This window comes from Boleophthalmus pectinirostris, unplaced genomic scaffold (assembly GCF_026225935.1).
Source record: "Boleophthalmus pectinirostris isolate CB_2022bp ecotype Guang Dong unplaced genomic scaffold, ASM2622593v1 HiC_scaffold_21, whole genome shotgun sequence".
In the NCBI taxonomy this organism is placed as follows: domain Eukaryota; kingdom Metazoa; phylum Chordata; class Actinopteri; order Gobiiformes; family Gobiidae; genus Boleophthalmus; species Boleophthalmus pectinirostris.
Window position 1 is genome coordinate 10,853,278 of NW_026571175.1, and position 22,464 is coordinate 10,875,741.

At 38.0% G+C, this 22,464-nt stretch overlaps 1 protein-coding gene across 1 annotated transcript in view; it reads right to left on the minus strand.

Moving 5' to 3' along the window:
• Positions 1–4,052: 4,052 nt before the first annotated feature.
• LOC110153754 (ubiquitin-conjugating enzyme E2 E2) overlaps positions 4,053–22,464 on the minus strand; it is a 91,910-nt gene continuing 73,498 nt past the window's right edge. Inside the window, exons 5-6 of the mRNA XM_020917675.2 lie at positions 17,002–17,149; positions 4,053–5,488 (exon numbers count right to left, since the gene is read on the minus strand). Coding sequence (XP_020773334.1) covers positions 5,391–5,488; positions 17,002–17,149 — 246 coding nt within the window. The 3' untranslated portion in view covers positions 4,053–5,390. The remainder of the gene's footprint in view (positions 5,489–17,001; positions 17,150–22,464) is intronic.

Sequence of the window (22,464 nt, forward strand, 5' to 3'; positions counted from 1 at the left end):
TTGGGTTTCCAGTTTCCAGTTGGTTTAAACCTAAAAGGACTCTCTCTGATCTGAATCCTCACGACGTAACCCCCAGACCTCCCACCAATCATTAATCAGTGCCTCTGCTGCAGTAAATGCTGTCTATACTGAGAATGAGAAAAACCTGTATGTGTCCTCTATCTGCAGGTTTAAGGCACTCGCAACACTGGTTTTGTTATGAGTGTAATGCATTTTTGTGTATGACGGATTTGTGGTGGTCGAAGGGGTCAGTATCGCACATTGACAGTCTCACGTCCATCAGGGCAGCTGTGGCTACTGAAACAACCTGGTGTGGATGAATAATGCAAAGTACAGTGTCCAGCAAAGCACTATATAAACAAAGCCGCTATTAGCAGACAATAATAATAGCTTCATCATTTCCATAATGGCTTGTTTATTCTGTGCTAAAACTCTGGCCTTTTCGCTTTTATTGATCACTTTTCCCATTGCAGCATTATTTATTCCTCATGCACAGTTGCCCACACCCTTTGCATCAGACCCAGGCGACGTGTGAAGGAGACCCCCCCCCCCCCCTCTCTCTCTTACCGTGCCAACTGTAATTAACTCATGCACTCTGCTCCACTTCACTACCTCGGCAACACCACGGCAACAACAGCAGTAAAATGGACAGATCTACTGCAAAAAGTCTTTCCAACGAGGGTAGCGCTTGCTTTGTTGCGTCCTTTGTTCTGTTTTGTTTTCAGCACTCACAATATGGCGGCAATCACAGGTACTTCCAACTTATCACTGGGCGGTGAAATAAACTTGGAACGCATACAGAGTTAAAGGACTTTTTTTTTCAAGTGCTAAACATGCAATATCAGTGTATTTAAGAGAAGAAATCAGCCTGTGAAAATTTTAATGAAACATTCTGTCCATTACAGAACTGGGCGACAGTGCCTAAATACAGTTAATACCAGACTGTGGAAGAGTCCAGACAAAAAATAACATCTTTGGACCGTGGAATCAACTGGGACTCTCTACCAAAAAAGTGACATAAATAACATGGTAACAGCACAATTGTTACCAAATGACAGAAGAACAAGGTGCCAACATTGAAGTTAAACCATTACAAGGTAGATCTAACATTTACTAGACACAATAAAGTCACACTACTGTTCACGTTATAAGGTGGAAGAACTGATGCACTCTTGGGCCAAGTTCTGTCACTGTGTCCTTAAGCAAGACACTTCTACCATTGTGTCTAATATAAGGTTTGTGTGCATGTAGAATGATTTTGATTGTTTCAGCCCTGGAATTTCCAGTCTCTACCGGACAAAAGGAAAAAGATAGCTGTTAATTTGAAAACTACCACTAGATACATGACATCTCAAGGTGGAACAGAGCATTTTGAGATTTGGAGATGTGAACAGACTCATAATAATAGTAATAAAGCATTACTCCATGTTATGAATGAATCAAATCAGAAGTTATGAAAGAAACAAAACACAACTAAAGGCATGTTTTATGAGGTAACAACATTCTAACATGGCTTACAGCTCAGAGTCAGTTTTGCGTAATATTGGACCTTTAAGTACTAGATTTAATGAAATTACATCTAGGCCAACTGCAAGATTTATCTCCTTTCAAATGATTTTATTATCTGTTTAAATGATGACATGCCCTCAGTACAAGTGATCCATCTTGGCTTGCATCATTCCATATCTCATCTGTATATGATTAGAAGATGACGTGTGACCCAAAGCCTTAATATTTTTATGTCTAATATGAGAATAAGATATAAGGATTGGAATATGTGGGTGTGTGTGCTCAATGTAATATTTTAATAATATTGTTAACACATATTGAACTGTACGTGTAGTGCTTGTGTCTAAATGATAATAAATTTAATTTGTACATTGTGGTTAATGTGGATAATGACAAGGTTGAAGTGTGAGAAGTAGCTATCGGGCAGGGTGAGTAATATCCTTATTTAACAATTCATTTCACAGTTACAATTTGTCTTGAAGATGTTAGGTTGTTAGGTTTCATAATAATAGATAAAAACTTTGCAATCCATATCAGAAATTCTAAATATTATCTTAAAGGGCGCATATTACACTATTTTCTGATTTATGTTGTTTCCTTATCAGAGAAGTGTCCCAGAAAAGTGTTTTGTTTCATTCATATGTTTACCACACAAACCCCGCAAACATAGGCTGTGGTCTTCTCTCAAACTGAAAACACTCTGTTCCACCTTGTGATGTCATGTGGTAACTCAAGTGCTCCACTTTGTTTTCAAACTCCATACAACTTCACGAGAATCAATTGGATTATTTAATCCCTGGAAAAGCCTCTAAATCTTTACTGAACATAAGGTAAAAGGTAGCTGCTAACTTCATGACATCAAAAAGTGGAACACAACTAAAGATATGTTTTTGAGGAGGTATTCTAACATGTCTTAAAACTCACAAAAATCTATTTTGCATAATATAGAACTTTAAATAAATATACAGTCCGACCAACCAGGCTAACCTGTTCTATATAAAAGTTTACCTCCTCTAGAAAAGTGTTGCAGCACTCTTTAATTTTACAGCGTTACATTACATATTGTTATATTAAGGTGTGTGATCAAATTTAAAGACAAATTTAATTTTTTTCAGTTAATTTAGTTGATTTAATCCTAATGTACTGTGACAAAACTTCAGATCACAACAACTTTGTCTTACATGGTCCAACCTGTCACTGTATCTTAATTATGCAGAACATTTGTTAGTGACTTACCTTCTCGCTTCATTGCAAAAATATTATGGAAGTAGAAGTATGTATAGTGGGGAAATCCTCCAGTACTCCTCACCAAGATGCTATCTCAAGATCTGGGAAAGCATCCCCAGTTGCTTAGGGTTAGGGGATTTTCGGTACTTTTGTCATCCCTAGTGTTGACATGCATTCCCCAGTGGTTTTGATTTGATCTATGCGATGCTTGGCCTATCAAACACAATGTGCTCCAGGTGGTTTATCTGGAGAGGATAATTTTTTATTTTTTTTTTATGTAAGAATAAACAACAGTTTTATATAAGAATGGAGAATGGACTAAATTGACAGACTAATAATTTGCTCATAGTGTGTGGCCCACTGGTCTCAGTACATATGCAGGCTCTTTGCTTTGTATCTCTAACTACATTTTTAGACTAATAAAGTTTGCTACAAATGGACCCCAGTGTCCAACAATAGACATGCTAATATTAGGGTCATGTAGTGAGCGTTTGTCTTCTTACCAGAGGGTTGCTGTACTACTCACTGGTGCATACTGTTGTTGTGTCTCTGATCAAGACATTTCAAATGAAAGTTGCATCCAGCAAAACCCATCACATATAAGCATATACATGGTGCATGGTAAAACTATTTTTTTTAACACTTGATAACTATATCTTAATTGGCCTTGAGAAAGAGAAAGTATGTGCTTAGCCAAGAACTGACTAAAATAAAAACATGATTTTTGTCATTTTGCTTATGTTTATGGCACTGAAAGACTGGCACTGGAACTGTGCCTCCTCCTGCTTGGAAATGTTATTCCGAGCTATAGCTTCCACAGTATGGCATAAAACACAGCTATCACCATGGAGAATGTTTCAAAGTATGGTTTTATAGCTTTATATTTGTATTAAATCATGTAGGTGACATATCACCTCCAGTAATTACACAATGAACAAATAGTTTATTAATGGTTCATTAAAATTATTAAGGCTTATTAACTATAATGAAGGGGTTAGATGTTAGGGTTAGATTACTAAACCTGATTCATTCTTAATAAACTCTATTCATTATAAATAAACTTTTTGTTCTTTTATAATTAAGGCTAATTACATGTAGTAATTATAACATATTACCAGATTTGTTATATACCCCACTCAAAGAGGACAGCAAAGTTGTCAAATTCATGATGCAACAATTTTTACACAACTCACCACATCTCCTCCTCTGCTGCGGTGCGCCCCAGCCTGCTCATCCGAAACAGGAAGTGGTCTAGTGCGTATACAATCAAACTTGCACATTCACAAATAAATAACAAGAGCGGAAGCGCCAGCTGATCACATTACAACCAGTGTTTAATTGTATCTCACAAGGCATTAAATGTACAGCAAACTAGCACTACCGTCATACATGGTGATGGCCAGACCTGCCCAAAACATAGTACCGCGAGCCTCCGGAACGCCATGCACTAATATTAACCACTGAAGAACTCACTAAAAGCACTCGCTCCAATCATCTCCACATGATACCATCACATAAAACAGGAAAACACGCACGCTTTAGATAAGGAGGGTGGCAACAATGTTATCAACAATGCAATACCATATGGGGCTGTGGCTGTAGCAGAACTAAAAGTGAATTTGTACTGAGATTTGTGCTAAGGCTCTTGTGTGTGCAAATTCCAGCTACAGTCAGGCCGTGCCATGTGTTGTGCGTACATATACTGTATGTGTAACTGGGAGTTATTAACAGCAAAAGCAAAAGATAGGACATAAAGGTAGCAAGAGATGAATACACATGGTTCTGAGAGGTTGTGTGGACTGACAAGGTGTTAGTATTTTTTATAAAGCTTATACGTTTAAGTGTGGAAATAGCCACCTGGCCTTGTGACAGACCCTTTGTGAACCACTATAAGGCAAGTCTATAAAATAAGCCAATTATGACTTGTACGCTAGGTCAGCAAACTGAAATGAATCACCAATTCTTGGTTTGTTCTTCAGGCCAAAGATTCCATCTAATCTGCACTTGTTTGTGTGATATAAAGAGTGAAGAGAGACTGGTTCACATTGGGAGCCCCACTTGAAGTTGTTTTGACAGGATCTTTGTACTTTTTGGAGACAAGTTTGGCCTCTTTTCTTCCATCTTCCTTTTGATGTAACAGCTGAACTGTTGCCTCCACCAAACCCCATCATATGAAAAGCTCAGCTTCTCTATTCACACAAGGCAATATACAAGGCTGGTTGTTCTGTTATGTAATACATGACAATTGTATACAACTGTTTTACAAATGTTCACATGCATGCACACATCCTAACACATGCATACTAGTAAAAACATACAGTTTAAGACCCACACATCAATCTAAATACAGATGAACTGATAGCTCTCCTACAATCCCAGCCCCATATTAACAATAAGAACATCAACAAGAACAGTAACAGTATTAAAGCTTTTCATGACCATATCAACATTCAGTGTATTGGAAAATACAATCCCAATAGACTCTGTATAAAAAAGAAGCTTTCAAGTCAGCATGGAACAGAGAACAGTTCGTCTTTTGGGGGTCCGGTGGATGAGAGGAGTGGGTGTGCTTCCATAGATCTCAGACGGAGGGGTCAGAGGGGGCCGGAGGGGGGGGCTGCAGAGCTGGGGGGGTACAGCAGTAACAGATCAGTCTATGTGGCGTAGCGCTTGGTCCACTGTTTGGCTATCCTGTCGTGTTCCGCTCTGTTGGTCAGGTACTGTGTGGCGATGCTCCCAACCAGAGGGTCAGCTGTGGACACAAAGGAAACATAGATCAGAACATGTCTTTTTAAATCCAAGAACATTTTGTACCATACAGAAATAGTGCAAAATGTATTATATGCATTGTACTATATACTGAATACAGCTACAGAAAACCCAGGGCATGATGATACGGCAGTATGCTGATACATGATCTGAAACCATACATGTTGGTTATTTGAGAACAAAGAGATTTAAATTGTTTAGATTAGGCTTTGGAACAAATTCTCCACCAGATCCCTGGCTCATTGTGGACAGCAGGCATCAGCTGTTAGCCCACAGCAAAGCACCTGCTGTTCCTACAAAGAAATTAACATAATAGGTTCCACTAACTACAAAACAAATCCTGTAATGGCTTGGCAATTGACATTTTTGGTGCAATCATTCCAGTCATACAAAAGTCCAAACTGTTGTGATTTTTTTCATTTTTTTTTTCATTCTCTGAGTAACCATGTCATGCTACAGCAACACGGTGCTCCCAGTTGGATTCTTCAGCAGAAGGTAGAAGCAGATGCGAAACATTGGTGAGATGGATCGTGTCTGCTTATGCATGAATGACACTTATTGGTTTGTAAGAAAAATAAGTAAAGTATTAGTTATTTCACAAGTGAGCTTGTTATACTTAACTACAACCACAGAAGGTTAGTAAAGAAGCTTTTAGAGTGAGTATTAGAACTCTTGTCTTTCCTTTTTACCATTGTGAGATACTATTGTGGAATAGATGGCATAGCCTGAGAGTTATTGTGGTAGTATTGTCTATTCACACCTGCTATGCTTCCATTATAGGGAGTATTATACCTTTGATAACGCAGGCCAGATAACAACAACTGAGCTAGAGGGCTTCTTGGTATAGTAGTGCAATTTGAAGACTGAAGATTCTCTATACATTAAAAGACCTATTATTGTTGGAGGGTTTTATTGTTCCCACTAGGGCTGCACAATTTTAGAAAAAGCTACGATATGTGATAACGGTTTACACACTAAACCAAAGCAAGTCTAATATAGGTCAAATTAAATAAGTCAAATTATCATTAAAATCGACCTTATTGTACATTTTATTTTCAAAAATAGTAATTTTCTGTCAGATGACCTAATAAAGCACTCACACACATTATTTTTTGGCCCGATTACAGATATATTGTATAAACAGCTCTTGAGGTCAAAATAAATCCATGGCACACTGTCTGCATCTAATTATTAAGTGTTTTATTGTCTAGTAATCTGGAAGAACAATTAGGATGCTTGAAATGTGTAAGGTAAGTGAGGAATAACTTTGAACCACTGAATCATGTTTTGAAGACAGTAAAACTCAGATACAGCACCTTTAACAGTGCTGGATATAGTCCGCGTGACTTGGTGAAGATCTCTATTAGTTTTTCAAGTTCATTCAAAGTCTTGCCTCAAATTAGCCTTTTCTTACCCCTCCTAACATCCTTTTGATCATTACGTCTCATCAAAATCAAGCCTGGCTAGCGCTTCCCTTCACCGCTGAGATGAAATGAGCTCATCCCTTTTAACACCAAACACACTTGATCGACAACCTCCTCCTCTCCTTTGCTACCCACACACTATTGCTTCCTCTTTCCGATTCTTGCCTCATCAAAATCTTAAGTTTTTTTTTTTTTTAAGCCAACCCTCTAGCCCTGGGAAAACCCTAAAAATATCCATGTATCTTTCTATCCATCCTCTCCTCTCTCAGGCGGAGACCATTGGCACGTATCTCATTAAAGTGTGGGGGAATGACAGTTAATCAGCCCTCCTAGGATAGCCGTCTTCTTCCTTCCAAAAGCTGATCTACCATAGGCTTCCGGGTACTTTTAAATTTTTTAATTTAAAAAAATTTGCCCGCCATAAAACTCTGGTGTCAACTCAGACTGCAACAATTTATTGACTAATTGTGACTAGTTGCCAAGCAGAAGTATTTGTAGTAGTATTTTGTGAATCATAATCATTATCTGGACTATACAGATTCTAAAACAAACAACAAAGACAGTGGCATTATTAAATCAAAATGCCAAAAATATAATACAAAACAATTTCTGAATTTCAACAATAATACATTTTGTTCATTTGAAGTCTTCAGTCACCATATTGCAACATTTATTTGGTTGATAATGTATGTAAAAATCAATCAATCATTACTAAGCCTGTCATGACCTATGTTTTCATATTAGACAGATGTCCCACTACATTTTGGGGTTTACTATTTATTGTGCACTTTCTCTGCAATGGTAGAGAGATTTTAGTTATTTTTTGTTGTAATACGATAAGATTTGTGCCGCAGAGGGGCTAATTCTTGGTTTATTTTGTTAATCATGGTTAACTGGGAGTTTTATTATTAATAGTAGTTTAAAATATTGTCGTTTAGCATCACTTTTCACTGCATCAAAATTTGCTTCAAAATTTGATATCGTGACAGGCCAACCAAATACTAAAATAACCATTAGTTACGGTGCTGGAGTCAAGGCCTATCTGAGCATGGTTGCGTTGCCCAGGGCTTATGTGTCACATGCCATCACTTCTTCTCTTTGTGTCTCCCGCTCACCGGACATCCAAAAAGTCATCTTAAATTTTTTATTAGCTGCCGGGGGGATTCCTGCTGTCATGGGATATGGAGTTCTGTACACTATCAGGACGATGGTGTACCAAGGATTTCTATTTTCTTTCTTTCTTTTTTTTTTTTTTAGAGATGGGTCTGCAGTGGTATCAGTTTGTCAAGCATGTAATCACTGCTCCCTCAGTCTGCCTCAAAGCACTGGTGAGAAGTGGGATGGGATTGATAGTGCAAGATTGAGGAAAGCAGTTTATGATGTTTGGGGGGTGATAGTGTGCCTAAGACATATATCAGGGGCAAATTTTCAAAAACATGTCTGAAGCAATGATGTAGGTACACAAGACCACGCAAGGTAATGAGAGGAGGAGTAGCCTATTAAAACTATTCCTGCATTATTAAAATGGCTGTTCACCATTGTCATTTGGGTTGTATTATTTTGCATGGGGCTACTGATCATGACTGCAAATAAGTTGAAGATGGACTATAAAGCTGTTTTGAAGCCTCCCAAAAAATCTGTGCATTGTTGACTTGTTGCTGCGCATAAACATTGAACATTTTACACAAATCATCTACTTTATATTTTATATACTTTCATATTGTAGCTCCAATGAAACAAATGAGAATGGGATGTAACTGGAATACCACAGTGAAAGTGTGATTTAGAAACATTTAGAGGTAAAAGTGGGTAGGGCAGAATTGAGGTCAGTAGACCTTGTCCTGGTGGCCTCAGGAGGAGACCACCAGGATGAGCTCCTTGGCTCCTCCTAGTAGGGGGTGGTCCAGCATCCTGCATCCTGCAGGACCCGCAGGACCACCTTGTTTTTTACCAAATGGTGTGGCCATGAGGAGCGAGGTCTTGTCCTGGCTCCTCCTGGCCTATATTGTGTAATATAGGAACTTTAATACTACATGAAATCAAAACCATTAGGCATTTCTAATATGATGATGCAGATGTATTATGTCACAGGTCAATGTTCCAATACTGAAAGCAGTGTATTAGTATTAATCCAAGGATTTTAAATTGGCAACTATGAGTAATTACATGTTTATGTATGCTGATAGACAAGGCCTTTTGTTTCATGTCAAGCCCAGTGATTACCCATAAGATATTAACCATGAACCAGGACAATAAACCAGTTAAACAGCAATTTCTACAAAAGAATTCCAACCAGCCCTCCAGCTGGGATTTGAAAATGTTATGCTGTTATTATCCTTGTCACGATAACACATTTTGAAGCACAATGTATTGCTAAAATAAATACAGATGATAAATGATAATACTGAAACTAATCTATCCCACTAACATGATAACCCTACAACAGGATTTCCCCCAAAAAATATTCCATGTACAGTGTTGTTAATGAACAGTTCTTTCTGTGATAAAGCAAATCTTAAATCAAGTCAGATTAAGTGTAATTTGAGTAATAGAGCTTCAGACAGAGCAGTGCCTATGGTTAGCTTCACAGCCACAGGGAATGGTTGATGACATCAGCTGCAAAGTATCAATAGTAATTATTGTCTAGATATTGCGTGCATCTAACATATAGATCATGAAATAATCTGCGATAGACAGGTTCGAAAACAGGAAAAACCAAAGATTCCTAAACAAGTTGTGCCTGTCTCCTCCCAACAAAAGACATTAATCTGTGAACCAAATTTCACCTTCAGCCTTTTTAGCTGATCTGTCACTTTCGGCTTTGGATAGAGGACAAGAAAAACAGGCTCGTTGGCATTTGTTGACATTGAAGTCAGCTCTTGCAGCCTAGAGCTACAAAGTCTTGATACGCTGGCGCCCATTCATGCAGAAATCTGCCTGTAAGCCTGTAAAAACCTCCATCATTGAAACCCTGGAAGGATTAGAGCCGTTTGCTCCTCTCACGCTCCGAGGAAAAGGAAAAAAAAAAAAAGTTCCCTGGCTTCTCAGACAGTATGTGACGAGAAATTGACCCAAACCAAGGTAAGCATCAGACAGATCAATATACAAGCCAACTGGGAACCATGATGACCGTCATTGAATGTCTATAAACCCAGGGCTTTCCAATCTGTGGTGCTAGATTACATTAGTGGTACAGGGACTTTTGGGAGTGTATTGCCTGTAGTTTCAATAATTTTTAAAGTGTACCTGTCACTGTATTTGTCACTCTTTGTTATGTATTTTGTGTTAAGCACTTTGGTCGACTGTGTTGTTTTTAAAGTGCTCTAGAAATAAAGTTGAGTTGAGTTGAGAGTTGAGTTTAAGTTCTTGATGTATTAAAGTGGCATATTCAATTTTCTAGACCTTTTAAGACCTGATTTGGTTCTGGTTTAGACCTGAAGATGGTTAAATCTTGGGTGCGCCTTTCTTCCAGGTTAATTTTTCTGGTGAGGGATGTCTGCTTGTCTCCATGGAGATGTTATTGCTATGCCCAGAATGTTCCACAATAAATTACAGATGCTTTTATTGCTGAAAAAATCCTTGACAATAATTTCAGAATTCTTACTGTGAGCCAGCTCTGACTCTCTACAGATCTGACCTGTAATTTGGAGAAATACAAGTTACGTGCCATAATGTGAAATATTGAAGGCAAGGCATGTCTACATGGAGACAAGCAGATGCAGAGTCTCCACCAGAAAAAGTTGTACAGTGCAACGTTAAATTAAGATTATTTACAGTTCAGTGCCTAATTCTGACAGATTTTCATACAAGATTGGTATAGCAACAGTGTAGTCCATTTCAGGATTTATTTAGCCTATTAAAGTTATTGGTTTATCCCTTTTTAGCCCTGATACTCTCAATGTATTTTCAATAGTTCTTTAATGCAAACATTTAACTTTGGTAACATAACGTCATTCACCAATCTCACCATGATCACCTCTGATTTACAACCCCAAACCAATTTTATTCTCCGATCAATAAAAATGTGCACCATGTCGTCCGTCATCTGATACAAGCTAGAGAGCGCCGTTTGGGAGAGTTATGGCGTTTCCGTAGTCCCCTCCTCGTAATAAAATCTCCATGCATGCTGATGAGTGGTGGCTGGGGTGCAGGTTTGTCGAGCGTTTTAGACCGGGGGCAGGTAATTGGATGTCGGAGGCAATGCACCGCTGCCTGTGTAAACACGATGTGCTAATAAATAAAATATAAGCGCAAATGTTGGTTTTAAAGGCGGGGCGGTGTGCGAGGGGGTTTCTGAGGGCAACGGACTGGAGAAAATGACTGGGCAGTGAATGTCAATATGAAAATAGTGGATTATAAATGTGGGGTAATGGTTTGGGCAATAAACGTGTCAAAACATAAGTAAAAGCCAGTTTAAAATGTGATTGTGAATGATGTCTTAAATTTGGCATGGTAATATTAGTGGTTAAAGTGTGCTAGTTTCTGTTGTGGGAAATACTGTCCTTATGTCTTATGATGTTATGTTCAGAATAAAATAGTGCCATGACATGAAACTGTGAGCAATACAAAGTTATTTTCAGTAAAGGTGCACTGTGTAACTTTCCTGGTGGGGTTTCACCATCTGCTTGTCCCTGTAAATGTGCCATTGCTTTGCCAGTGTTCCACAAAGACAAGCAAGTGATTCCACCAGGCTAAATTACAGGTCAGATCTGGTGATTTCGCTTACAAGAATGCATTTTTAAAAGATATTTTTGGCATTACAGACACCTGCATAATAAATATCAGATAGACAAGTTTAAAGCCAAACTATGGAAAATTCGAGGCAAAACAATAATATCTCAGTGGAGACAAGTAGGGCGTACATCCAACATCCACAAAAATACATAGTGGACCTTTATATAAAACATTGAGAAACAAAATGACAATAGTTGGCTTATTTTGAAATACCAACATGAGGTATGCCAAATGGTCACATAATTTGTTCCATTTTCTTTCTTTTTTTTTTTTTTTTTTTTTGAGGAGAAAAGATAAAGTCGTCACGGCTGGCATTTAATTCTACTGTCCTCATGAGCACTATTGTCTAGACTTTGCACAAATGACTGTAACTTGCCTCAAATGCTGGAAAATTGCACCATGTCGCAACCACCCCAGTAAACAAGGATGACATTAAATCTTCCACCTTTTAAATCCCCATTTCAAAACAAAACTGATAATCCTGGTGTCACCTTTTCCCACCTTAATCCTTTGTGTAAACAGGTCAATATCAGAAAAAGATGTTATTTTGTCAGGGCAGATTAGCGAACCGGAATCCTTGCACGTGAAAGAGGTCTTCAGATGAGGCAAGCTGCTGAAAGGAGACCGAACAGCGCTGCCCGTATCAAAGAACGCGCTTGTCGATCGTGGCTCTTTTGTGTCCGAGGCATCAGTCCATTTCATCTCGACGACGTGTGAAAATGTTATACTGCTGTGGGTAGACGAGCCATCTCATTTCAAGGGGTGGGGGGGTGGGGGTGGGGGAGGGGGGCTGTCTTTATCAAAGGAGCCATCCCCGAGAGCGCACAGGCTATCAGTGTGCTGGTCTGCCACAATCAACCTTCTACACCATTCACTGCTCAAATCACCTGTCCTTACTCTCCCATACCCAGACACAGCAGCCAGAGGCACTTGGGCGAAAATGGGGAAATGGTCGAGCGAATGTGAGAGATTTTATTTTAACAACCCTCTTTTACTGCCCACGGTAACTTTGACAGACAAAACAGACTTTGGTGGCACAATGCAGCAGCGACCGGGGTACCCGCTTTCAACACTGATGTTTTAATGCTAGATTTAAGTAGCGTTAAAGGACACTTATGCATTTTTCAGACTTAAATTCTCTTTTAAACATGCTTTTGGTTACTTTGTGATCAATAGTTCACATTTTATAACTTAAAATTGAGGCATTTAGGTGCTGGAGCTCCCTCAGCAAGGAGAATTAACATTTAGAAAGTAAGCAATTCTGTAATCCGTATCCTCAGTGAATGTTATGCTAATAGAGCCATTTGTTCCTTGTGAACACAATTTGATTGTACAAAGCATCTGGTAATGGTTTATATGTTTAAAAACTGCATCCATTGTTTTATCAATGACACAACTAAATGGACATTTTATGCGAGCGGAAAATTTTAAGTGCTCAGAGAAGACTTCTAGTGAAAAGCGTAAATGAATCAAAATACAATTTCAGGTATGTTTTTGATTAGGAGCCAACCAATATACATGGTTAAAATGTCCAAGAAAAGCATTTTTGCATAGTAAGTGTCACCTTTTTAAATATAATAATAAAGAGCTCATGTAAACCACATTAAATTGACTGGATACATAAAATGATTTACAATAGTATACTATAGTTAAAGAGTAACATTCCTTTCTTTTTAAAAGCTGCATTGGGCTAATAATGTAATGAATTAAGTCATTGCTAGAAGACATTATAATGAGCTAGAGCACCGCTAACTCAAATAAACTCTGAGTCATTAACCACAAAATGATGACTATTATTCACATTCCAATCAAGTGTGACCTTGGCTGTCAGTTGAACTGTGAATAGATGAAAATATAATAAATGTCTTTATCATACAGTTTAAAAAATTACAAATGAAACGAATAAGAAAGTATTGCTTGAACAGCCAAATGTAAAGTATTCAAATTAAACGTTTTTTTTTACCACTATAGGGGACACCTCCAGAGAACATATTGTACAGCTAGCTAGAATGAATGAATGTTATTTCCTAGGAGCAGAAGTGGGCAGAGTAGCCAAAAACTGTACTCAAAAACTACAGCTTTTTTTTTTTTAATTTTTTTTTTACATTTTTCATTTTTACTTACAATGAGAGAAGTAACCAAAACTTTTACTCAAGTAAGAGCACTGTTACTTCAGTAAAAATATTACTCATGTAGGAGTAAAAGTACTAAATGTAACAGAGTACTACCCACCTCTGATTAGTAGTTAGAGCAAGAATTTCATGAAGTTACAAAGCAATGTGACTAGACGGTGGGCAAACACTCAACCCACTACACCACTATCTGCCCACATCTGTATACCGGTTCTGCACAGTATTGGAGTATGCCTTTGCTACTACATAACGCATTATATAGTTAATGAAATTTGGCTTTTGATGACATAATTGCTTGGATAAAAATACGGGCATGTTTCAACTAAGTCTTATTGTACCCATATTACAAAAGCGGACAAGATAATTCGAACTGGAACAGAGTTAATAATTCCACATATCGTTTTGGCTTTCTTTTCATTTTGAGCACAGTAGAAATATAATCTGGATGATGAACGACCGTAGACTTGTGTGAATAATCTTGACGGCGCTCCGATTCTTATCCAGTCACTTCTGTATGAATTCAAAGCGTTTCATCACCATACCCTTTAACAATGACTCTCCTTTATCGCCTTTATCATTGCTCCAATATCACAAAATATTCACTTTTGACTGCATTTTTACACAAGACAAACTAATCTTGTATTGCAGACAGATATCTCACTTTAGAGGGCCTATATTATGTTCTTTTCTGATCTACGCTATAATGTTTCATCCAAAAACATACACGAAGTTGTGTTTTGTTTCATTGTTTCAACACATAGGCTCCATGCACCTTCAGTCATTTCAGCCCTTGAATTTCTACTAAACTCAAACATGTGTGAATGAAACAAAACAACTCCACGTATGTTTTTGATGAGGTTACAGCAAAATTATATATTAAAACATTATATACTGTTATACATTATGAAGTGGCTTAAAGATAAAAAAACAGTCAATAAAGAGTCAGTTATGTGTTTTTTATAGATAGGGTCAGTCACTTGCATCTAAGTTGCTGTTTTGCTTATTTTGCTCCACAGTATGACATTTAACCTTGATAAGCTTGCATTCTGACTGTGAGAGGGCTCACCTTTCCACTGATCTGATCTGTAACTTAGGCTAGTAGTTACACCCACTAGTTTCAGTTAAGCCAGGTAAGTGTTATGCCATAATGTGGAATTTTCCACTCAAAGCAATGACATCTCTATGGCAACAGGCATAATGGACCACCTAAACAGTTACATCTTGCACCTTTAACACACAACAAGTAGGCTAATACTCAAGGTAAGCACCTAACCAATATCAAGATGAAAACAATCAGATGCACACAATACATTTCCTTCCATGGACAATACCTCCTGTCAGCCATTGTCGGCCAGTCACAGCCCTTTACCATTACCTCTCAACCAATCGACTCTCAAGATGTCTTGTTTTTGTAAATACACTCTTGTCTATTTTTTTCTTTGCTTGTTTTAGTTACAAAGAGCAACCCTTAAATTGTCCATTTCTACCATCGTAGCAGAACCATCATCCACCTCATCCTGTTTAAAACCAATCTCCTTAAAAAATTATTATATTCATATGGCCACAAAAAAAATCTGATAACTACAATATATAACCCAATAACAAGATTGATTGCATATTTGGTATATAAAGAAATCTGATCAAAAACACCTGGTGACATGGATTTTTAACAGTTGTATTTGGAAGACAAAGTACAATGAAATTTAAAATAACTTTTCCAATCTGTAACATTTTCTCTTTCATTTTTGTCTTTGCCACATTAGTTTGCTCCTTTTTGCATAATCTTCCTTATCAAAACCTGTTGAGGTGAGAACAATCAGAAAGAAATCCGATTACGCACATCAGATGTAACTGCTGCCATTTCAATAATCCGATAAATCCAGAAATCAGACGATGATCAGATATTTGGCGCGCGTGTAAATGTAGCCACTGTCTGTTTATATCTCTCCACACTGAAATAACATTTGTTCTTTTGAAAACCATAACATTATATTTCTGATGTCTTTGTGTCTGCTCGTACGCCTCTGTCACTGCTGTCCTCCCCGGTAATGTGTTCTTCATATGTACAGACACAAAGAACAGAATTGACACACTCCACTGGGTAATATACAGGCAGAAAGGACACGTCACTCACCTGTCTTAGCTATAATAGTCTCGCGGTATGACGAGAGGAAGCAGAGCCAGAGCATTTCCAAGACTTATTTTTGACATTTCAACATCTGGTATTTGGTTAGTAACGCTCATGAGTCAGGTTTATTTATAGGCCTTTATCATTTATCTGCGTTCATATCTGCCGAAATTTGAAGGCTAGAAAGGCCAACCTGGACAGTAGCCAGTCAGCTGTATGGCTCACATGAACATACAATCATAGATCTAATTTTCTAACTGTAGTCTATTAAACTATATAAATACAGATATAAGACAAAAAAGAATAAATTAAACTGATTTACAGAAATTTGGATATATAGCCATTTATCTATTATTTTATGAAAATCTGTACATTTTGACAATTGGACATGACAGATCTCAGTGTAAAATAAGGATAAAGAGAGTGGGGAGATACAGGGATTGTTTGTCTGGTAATTCCAGAATGATAACTCTGTGTATTTTTATACAAGATGTATATCAGTCACGCCCTCTGTTGCATCTCAAGTCCAGCCAAACAGTCAAACATGATCATGCACTCAGATTAGTTTTTTTTTTTTTACAGTGATGCATGTTTTACATGATGCATGTAAAAGGATGGAGTGAACTGGTGTCACTATTCATTTACAAATAAAATCAAATTTATCTCACCATATCTTTCAGTATATTTTCAGTGATATTTGTTATTCATTAACTTTTTCAGGACAGACATGGACAGACCATGCAGGTCCCTGATTGGCTACTCCATCTGTCACACTCATTGAGTTAGAGGCAGGAGATATAAACAATTTAGAATACTGAGATTGATAAATTCAGATTAAATTAAACAATTGTAATTTTTCAAGCAAGGGTATTAAATAATATTTCTGCACTTTTATAGTTACATTTGTGCATCCAACCCTAAAACCACATTGTCAGGTACATTTTGCCATCGGGATAAAACAAATATACACAGGGAGCATATTCATTTTTCCCTCCCTAATGAGAGGACAAACCAAAGTCAAACAGTGCTGAAGGTGTAATGAGTAGTGTGGTGGTATGTGTGTCTCTTTCTCTCTCACCAGGGTTGCAGTCGGTGAGCAGGGAGCAGATGGAGAGCAGGACCTTGGAGATGGTCAGAGCTGGACTCCAGTTGTCCTTCAGGATGTCCAGACAGATCACACCCTGACTATTGATGTTACAGTGGTAGATCCTGGTACGGAACGTCACCTGGAAAACACAAGCGCACAGACAAAATAGGGTTTATCACAAGTGGTGTACAGTGAAATAGTGATTTTTGTATATTTTTGTTGTGATTGTGCTTTTTAAATGGCTTGATACGTCAGCAGGTTCAAGTTTTAATTAAATTGGTTTTGACGGTTAATTTATGTAAAAGCACATGGCAGTAAATCACTTATGATTACAACAGGATGTGGTTGTGTCTGCTGCTCATTGTTATGTTAGAATTTGGACATTTTAAATCTCAATATTGATCTTAATGGACAGAAACAAGTCTGCGGCCTTCTGCATTATAAAACTGTGGCGCCCAATGGGAGCTGACGTCGCAGTAAATGTCATCATAATAACAAAGAGACATGAAGGTGTCGTCACCTCCTGTGAATAGCTGCACATTATCATCTTGTGAGACGCAGATTTTTTTTTCACCTGGACCAAAATGGCTATATGATGCTGCTGAATTCACAGTTTAAAAAAATAAAATTAGAGAACGATATTAGTACAAAGCAGTGGGTGTATGCCAGTGGCGGTAAACGAGGGTTGATCTGGCTTTTTGAAAATAAGTGATTAAAAATTGCTCAAACATGTACAACATTGGGTGAGTAAATGGTGAGGGGAAACAACTATAACATGGTTTAAGGCCCTGAAAAGTTGATTTTGCATAAATGCTTTAATGCTTTCAGTTGTTGTTGTTTTTTCTTTCTATCCACTGTCCTACAAAGTAGCACCTCCACAACACTATACTAAATTTAAAAGCACCAAAAACATAATCTGACTTTTGAAATTAAATTTTTCTGGTCAAAATAATACCCCAACTCAAGATTGTTGAAGTAAAATTTTGAGCATATAGAAAAACACTGAGGTTGGCAGTATGCAGTTCAAACTAACACCATCTGCAGCCGTTAGAAATCAGCAGAGCCTGACGTGGTGCATCATTAGGACTTGACCTCTGACCCCAGTGCTTTCTTAAACCCACAGTGCTGAGCGGACAGGAGCGCTGCCTCTCCTTTGTCCTTCTGTTATTCTCTCATTAACACTGTCGCCCGCCCGTCCTCTTTCTCCAAACAAACAAACCAGACCTGACATTTTCACTGAACAAGAACTCTTTTTTTCTGGCGACTCTCTCCGCAGTTATGTAATGTTTTGTATTTTGTTCAGCACTGAGACCAGGCAAAGCTTTTGTATTGTAAGATGAATGCAGTGTAAGCTTACAGGCCATAGGTGCAGATTTGTTATTCAAATAGCTCCGACAACCGCCAGTGAACTCTACACGTAATCCAGACAGGCTTAAATCAATGATAACCATCATTTAACATTAACAGTAAGTTGTCAGTGGTTAGAGCTTTCACCCACAAACCCAAAGTCTGGTCATTCAATCCCAGATCTAACCAGACTGTACTGCTGTTATACCAATGAGCAAGACACTTCACTGTATAATCTTTTTGTGTCTTCTGAATGCTTACTGCATAAAAAGTTAACTTAAAAGGCCCATATTACGCTATTTTCTGATCTATGTTATAATGTTTCTTCATCAAAAACATGCCTAGAGTTGTGTCATTCACACGTTTAACACCCAAACCCTGCAAATTTAGGCTGAGTTCTTCTCTCAAACAGAAACCACTCCACCTTGTGATGTCATGTGGTAATACAGGAAGTGCTCCACTGTGTTTTTAAACTCCAAACACCTTCACTAAAATAATTTGGATCATTTTAGCCCTGGAATTGACAATCTCTACCGAATAAAAAAGTAGCTGTTAAAGTGAAAACTACTGCTTCATGACATCACAAGGTGGAACAGAGTATTTTGAGCTTTAATTTGTATGGTTTTTGCTTTTTCATTTAGTATTAAACGATTACTTACAGAAATCATTATTTTACACTCTGCTCACTGTTAACAGAAATATTGGTCTAAGACTAATTTTCTAGTGAGCCAGAGAGTTGGAGAAGAGTGGAGACACTTTTTTAAATATTCTGTTGGTGCTAGGCTAGTGCATGTCAATGGCCATAGTTAGCCTGCCACTAAAAACAGTCTTACCCACTCCACAAAACACCCGAAGCAAATCTATTATTACGCCAGACTGTTGATGTGAATGTCTGTGACAATAGAATAATTTTAGAAGTAAAACCAACCTTGCATTTGAAGGATTTATGTCTGAGCAGCAGCAGTACTTCCTGATAGAAAGCTTGGCAGTAGCGGACTGATATCACCTAGCACCTACCTTACAAAAGTAAAATTCCGCTGCTGCTGAGAAAATAGTCCCTCAACATGTGACCATTCATGCGATGTAAGGTTAGTTTTATTTCAAACATTATTCTATCAACAGACATTTACGTCAATAGTCTGACGTAATAATAGGTTTGCTTAGGGTGTTTTGTGGAGTGGGTAAGACTGTTTTTAGTGGCAGATTAACTATGGCCATTGACATGCACTAGCCTAGCACCAGTGACCTCTGCAAATACAAGGTCTCCACACGTCTCCAACACTCTGGCTAACGAGATCCTATGTCCAAAATTCCGGACTGTCCCTTTAAAAACAGAAACAGCTCCACTGAATTCCTGTTTGAAACTGTTGAAATGACAGGCCCCTCAGTGATGGCTTCTGGATGATTAGGTGACACTTCTGACGCCTAAATGTATGACCCAGAGTCTGAATATTTTGAATATCAACAAGTAATTACAAATAGAGATAGGGGGTAGGTGTAAACTGGAATTTTCTAAGCACTCAAGCCTTGAATGTAGGACAATACAGGCTTTACTCAAACATGCATGAATCATTCAATCTACAACGATGAGTAACTGTTTATGAGGGAACACAGTTTATGAGAGAACGCTGTTAAAAAGCTCCAAAATGTCGAGTTCAACATAAGGTTAAACTTATTTATATGAAGCCTGTTGCATTTCCAGAAAATAAAAATAAAAAACAGGCAATGCTACAACCTTGAAGCCAAAACAACATTTGAATTCCCAGAACAGTACGCATCAATTCCAGGTAATTTCAATCCATTTGCAAAACACATTTTGTAATCGTCACTTTTCTGAGACGCAGGGACCCTATCATTGAGGACATCATGAATAAAGGGAAAGACACACACACATAGCTGACAGCGCAGTAGAACATTGGCGTTCCATTGTTGTAGGGGATTTATTTGGATGTCAGAGAGCACACAGGGTCTTACCGAGTGGTCTAGCGCTGTCTCATTACCAGCCTGTAATCCTATCATGGCTGTGCTAATACATAATGATGGTAGCCTTATGTCACACAGGCTAGAGCTGCTCCAGTCTCTGTGCTCCTGTCAATGGTGTCATCCAACGCACAATAGACAATGAATGAATACGCGGGGCTCCCTACATAATGAGAGTTCAGACTTTGGAGGGAAATTTTATGTTAATATATTTAAAATGGATATTCGTAAAAGTCAATGTCTTTGTAATTTAAGTTTTTTTAAATTGATTTTAGGACTTTTAGGGAAAAACTAAAAACTAAGCAGGTTCTCCCTTATTTTGCGAAATTACATGATACAATCTACAAGTGTCTACTAGTGTCTCCGCTCAAATTCATTTCTCTCCAATGACTAGGTTAGGAATCAAAATACAACAGACAGTTTGCAAAAACCCCGGAAGTACAAGTTTGGGCACCAGCCAATCAGCGAAGAGTGATATATTCAGTGTTGGCAACAATTCCCATGATCAAGGATTTAAAGCCGGAATAAAGAGAATGTTTGGTGAATTTCATCAAGGAGAAAGACGTTATTGCCCTTCTTCCTACAGGATTTGGGAAAAGCTTAATACACCAGTTAGCCCCGTTAGCGGCGCATTACATACGTCACGACCAAATAGCAGCGATTGGTTAAATGATAAATAGAAGGCTGCGAGGTCAGATGGTTTCTACAAAGTGAAATGAAGTAAAACCGGCTGATGAATCAGACTAACAATCTACAGGAAGTAAAAAGAGATTCTGGCTATTATCCAGAGTCCACAGTGTCACCTGGTATTTTCAGCTGCCTCTCATCCTCTCTCGACCAAAACCATGCTTAGTTTCCAGCATCAGACAGGATTGGTCTTTTTTGAGGCGGTATAGGTAACAAAACTCTGATATTCGGTTGTAGCCACATCGGACTAACATTTGGACATGATCAGCTGGGGTTAGCATCTGGCTGCACTGAGCTAATGTTCTCGCATGATCGGTTAGAGTTAGCATTTGCAGCTGTCAGGTCTGTGCCCCTCATGCTCACCGCCTGACTAAAATAACGCACCAGCAGGAGGCCATAGACTCAGTTTACCCTCAGAGCTGATAAAATGCACTGAACGCGGGGTCCGGATGATATGGAGAACTAATTAAAATCTTTCACAACTTATAAGTTAATCATGAAATTGAGATAAGAATGATTTGGTCCGTTGTGGAAATTTAGAGCCGTTACAGATATCCAATATCTGTCATACCGTAACTGACTGATGTTTGCTGATACCATATTACAATGTTAAAATTGATAGCAGGTTAATCAAAATCTCTACAAAGTATATGAATAATTTCAGTTTTCCTGGTCATTAATAAAGGTGAACAGTTGCTCAGCTAGTCAGTCAAGTGCTTCAGAAAATATGTTTTGTTAAAGGTACATAAGAAACTCTTCTTGTGTAGGGTACGCCAAGATTTTATTGCTTTACTTGGAATGTTGCCCAGTATGACATTAAACTTCATCTATTTCCATGACAACCAAGTGAAGTGTTAAAGGTCAGCTCTATGAAGAAGCAACGCTAGACACTGTTAGAATAAAAAAATAAAATAAAAACATCTGCAACTAATGCAAGATAGAAAAAATTTATGTCATACTGTAACATCCCAGTACAATAATGTATCCATGGAGATTAGAAAGGGGTGGACCTCCCATTAGAAAAATTGCATACTGCATCTTTAATTTTGTTCAATAAAAACATTTAAAGATGTGCGATTTGAAAATGTGAATGAATACACCCACATCTCTATCTATTTAATGTTTGGCAAAATACCACTGGGTCACCAAATTAAACAATGCTAACTTTTCTTTTTGCCTTCCTCATTTATCCCTGAATATTCATGTCTGCTTCATGACCGTCATTAACATTCAGTGGAGGCCTTGTAGCGTTGCGTTCGGCGCATCACAAAACAGATTAATTATCAAGATTTCCCAAGCAACTGTGTTATTTACTGTTACAAATGTCTCCTCTGCCCTCTTTTTGATTTGCATTCATTCAAAGGCAAACAAATGGCCTTTCACACTCTCCACAGTTGACGTTTCATTCTCAATAGCCGACAGACGCTATCCAACACATAT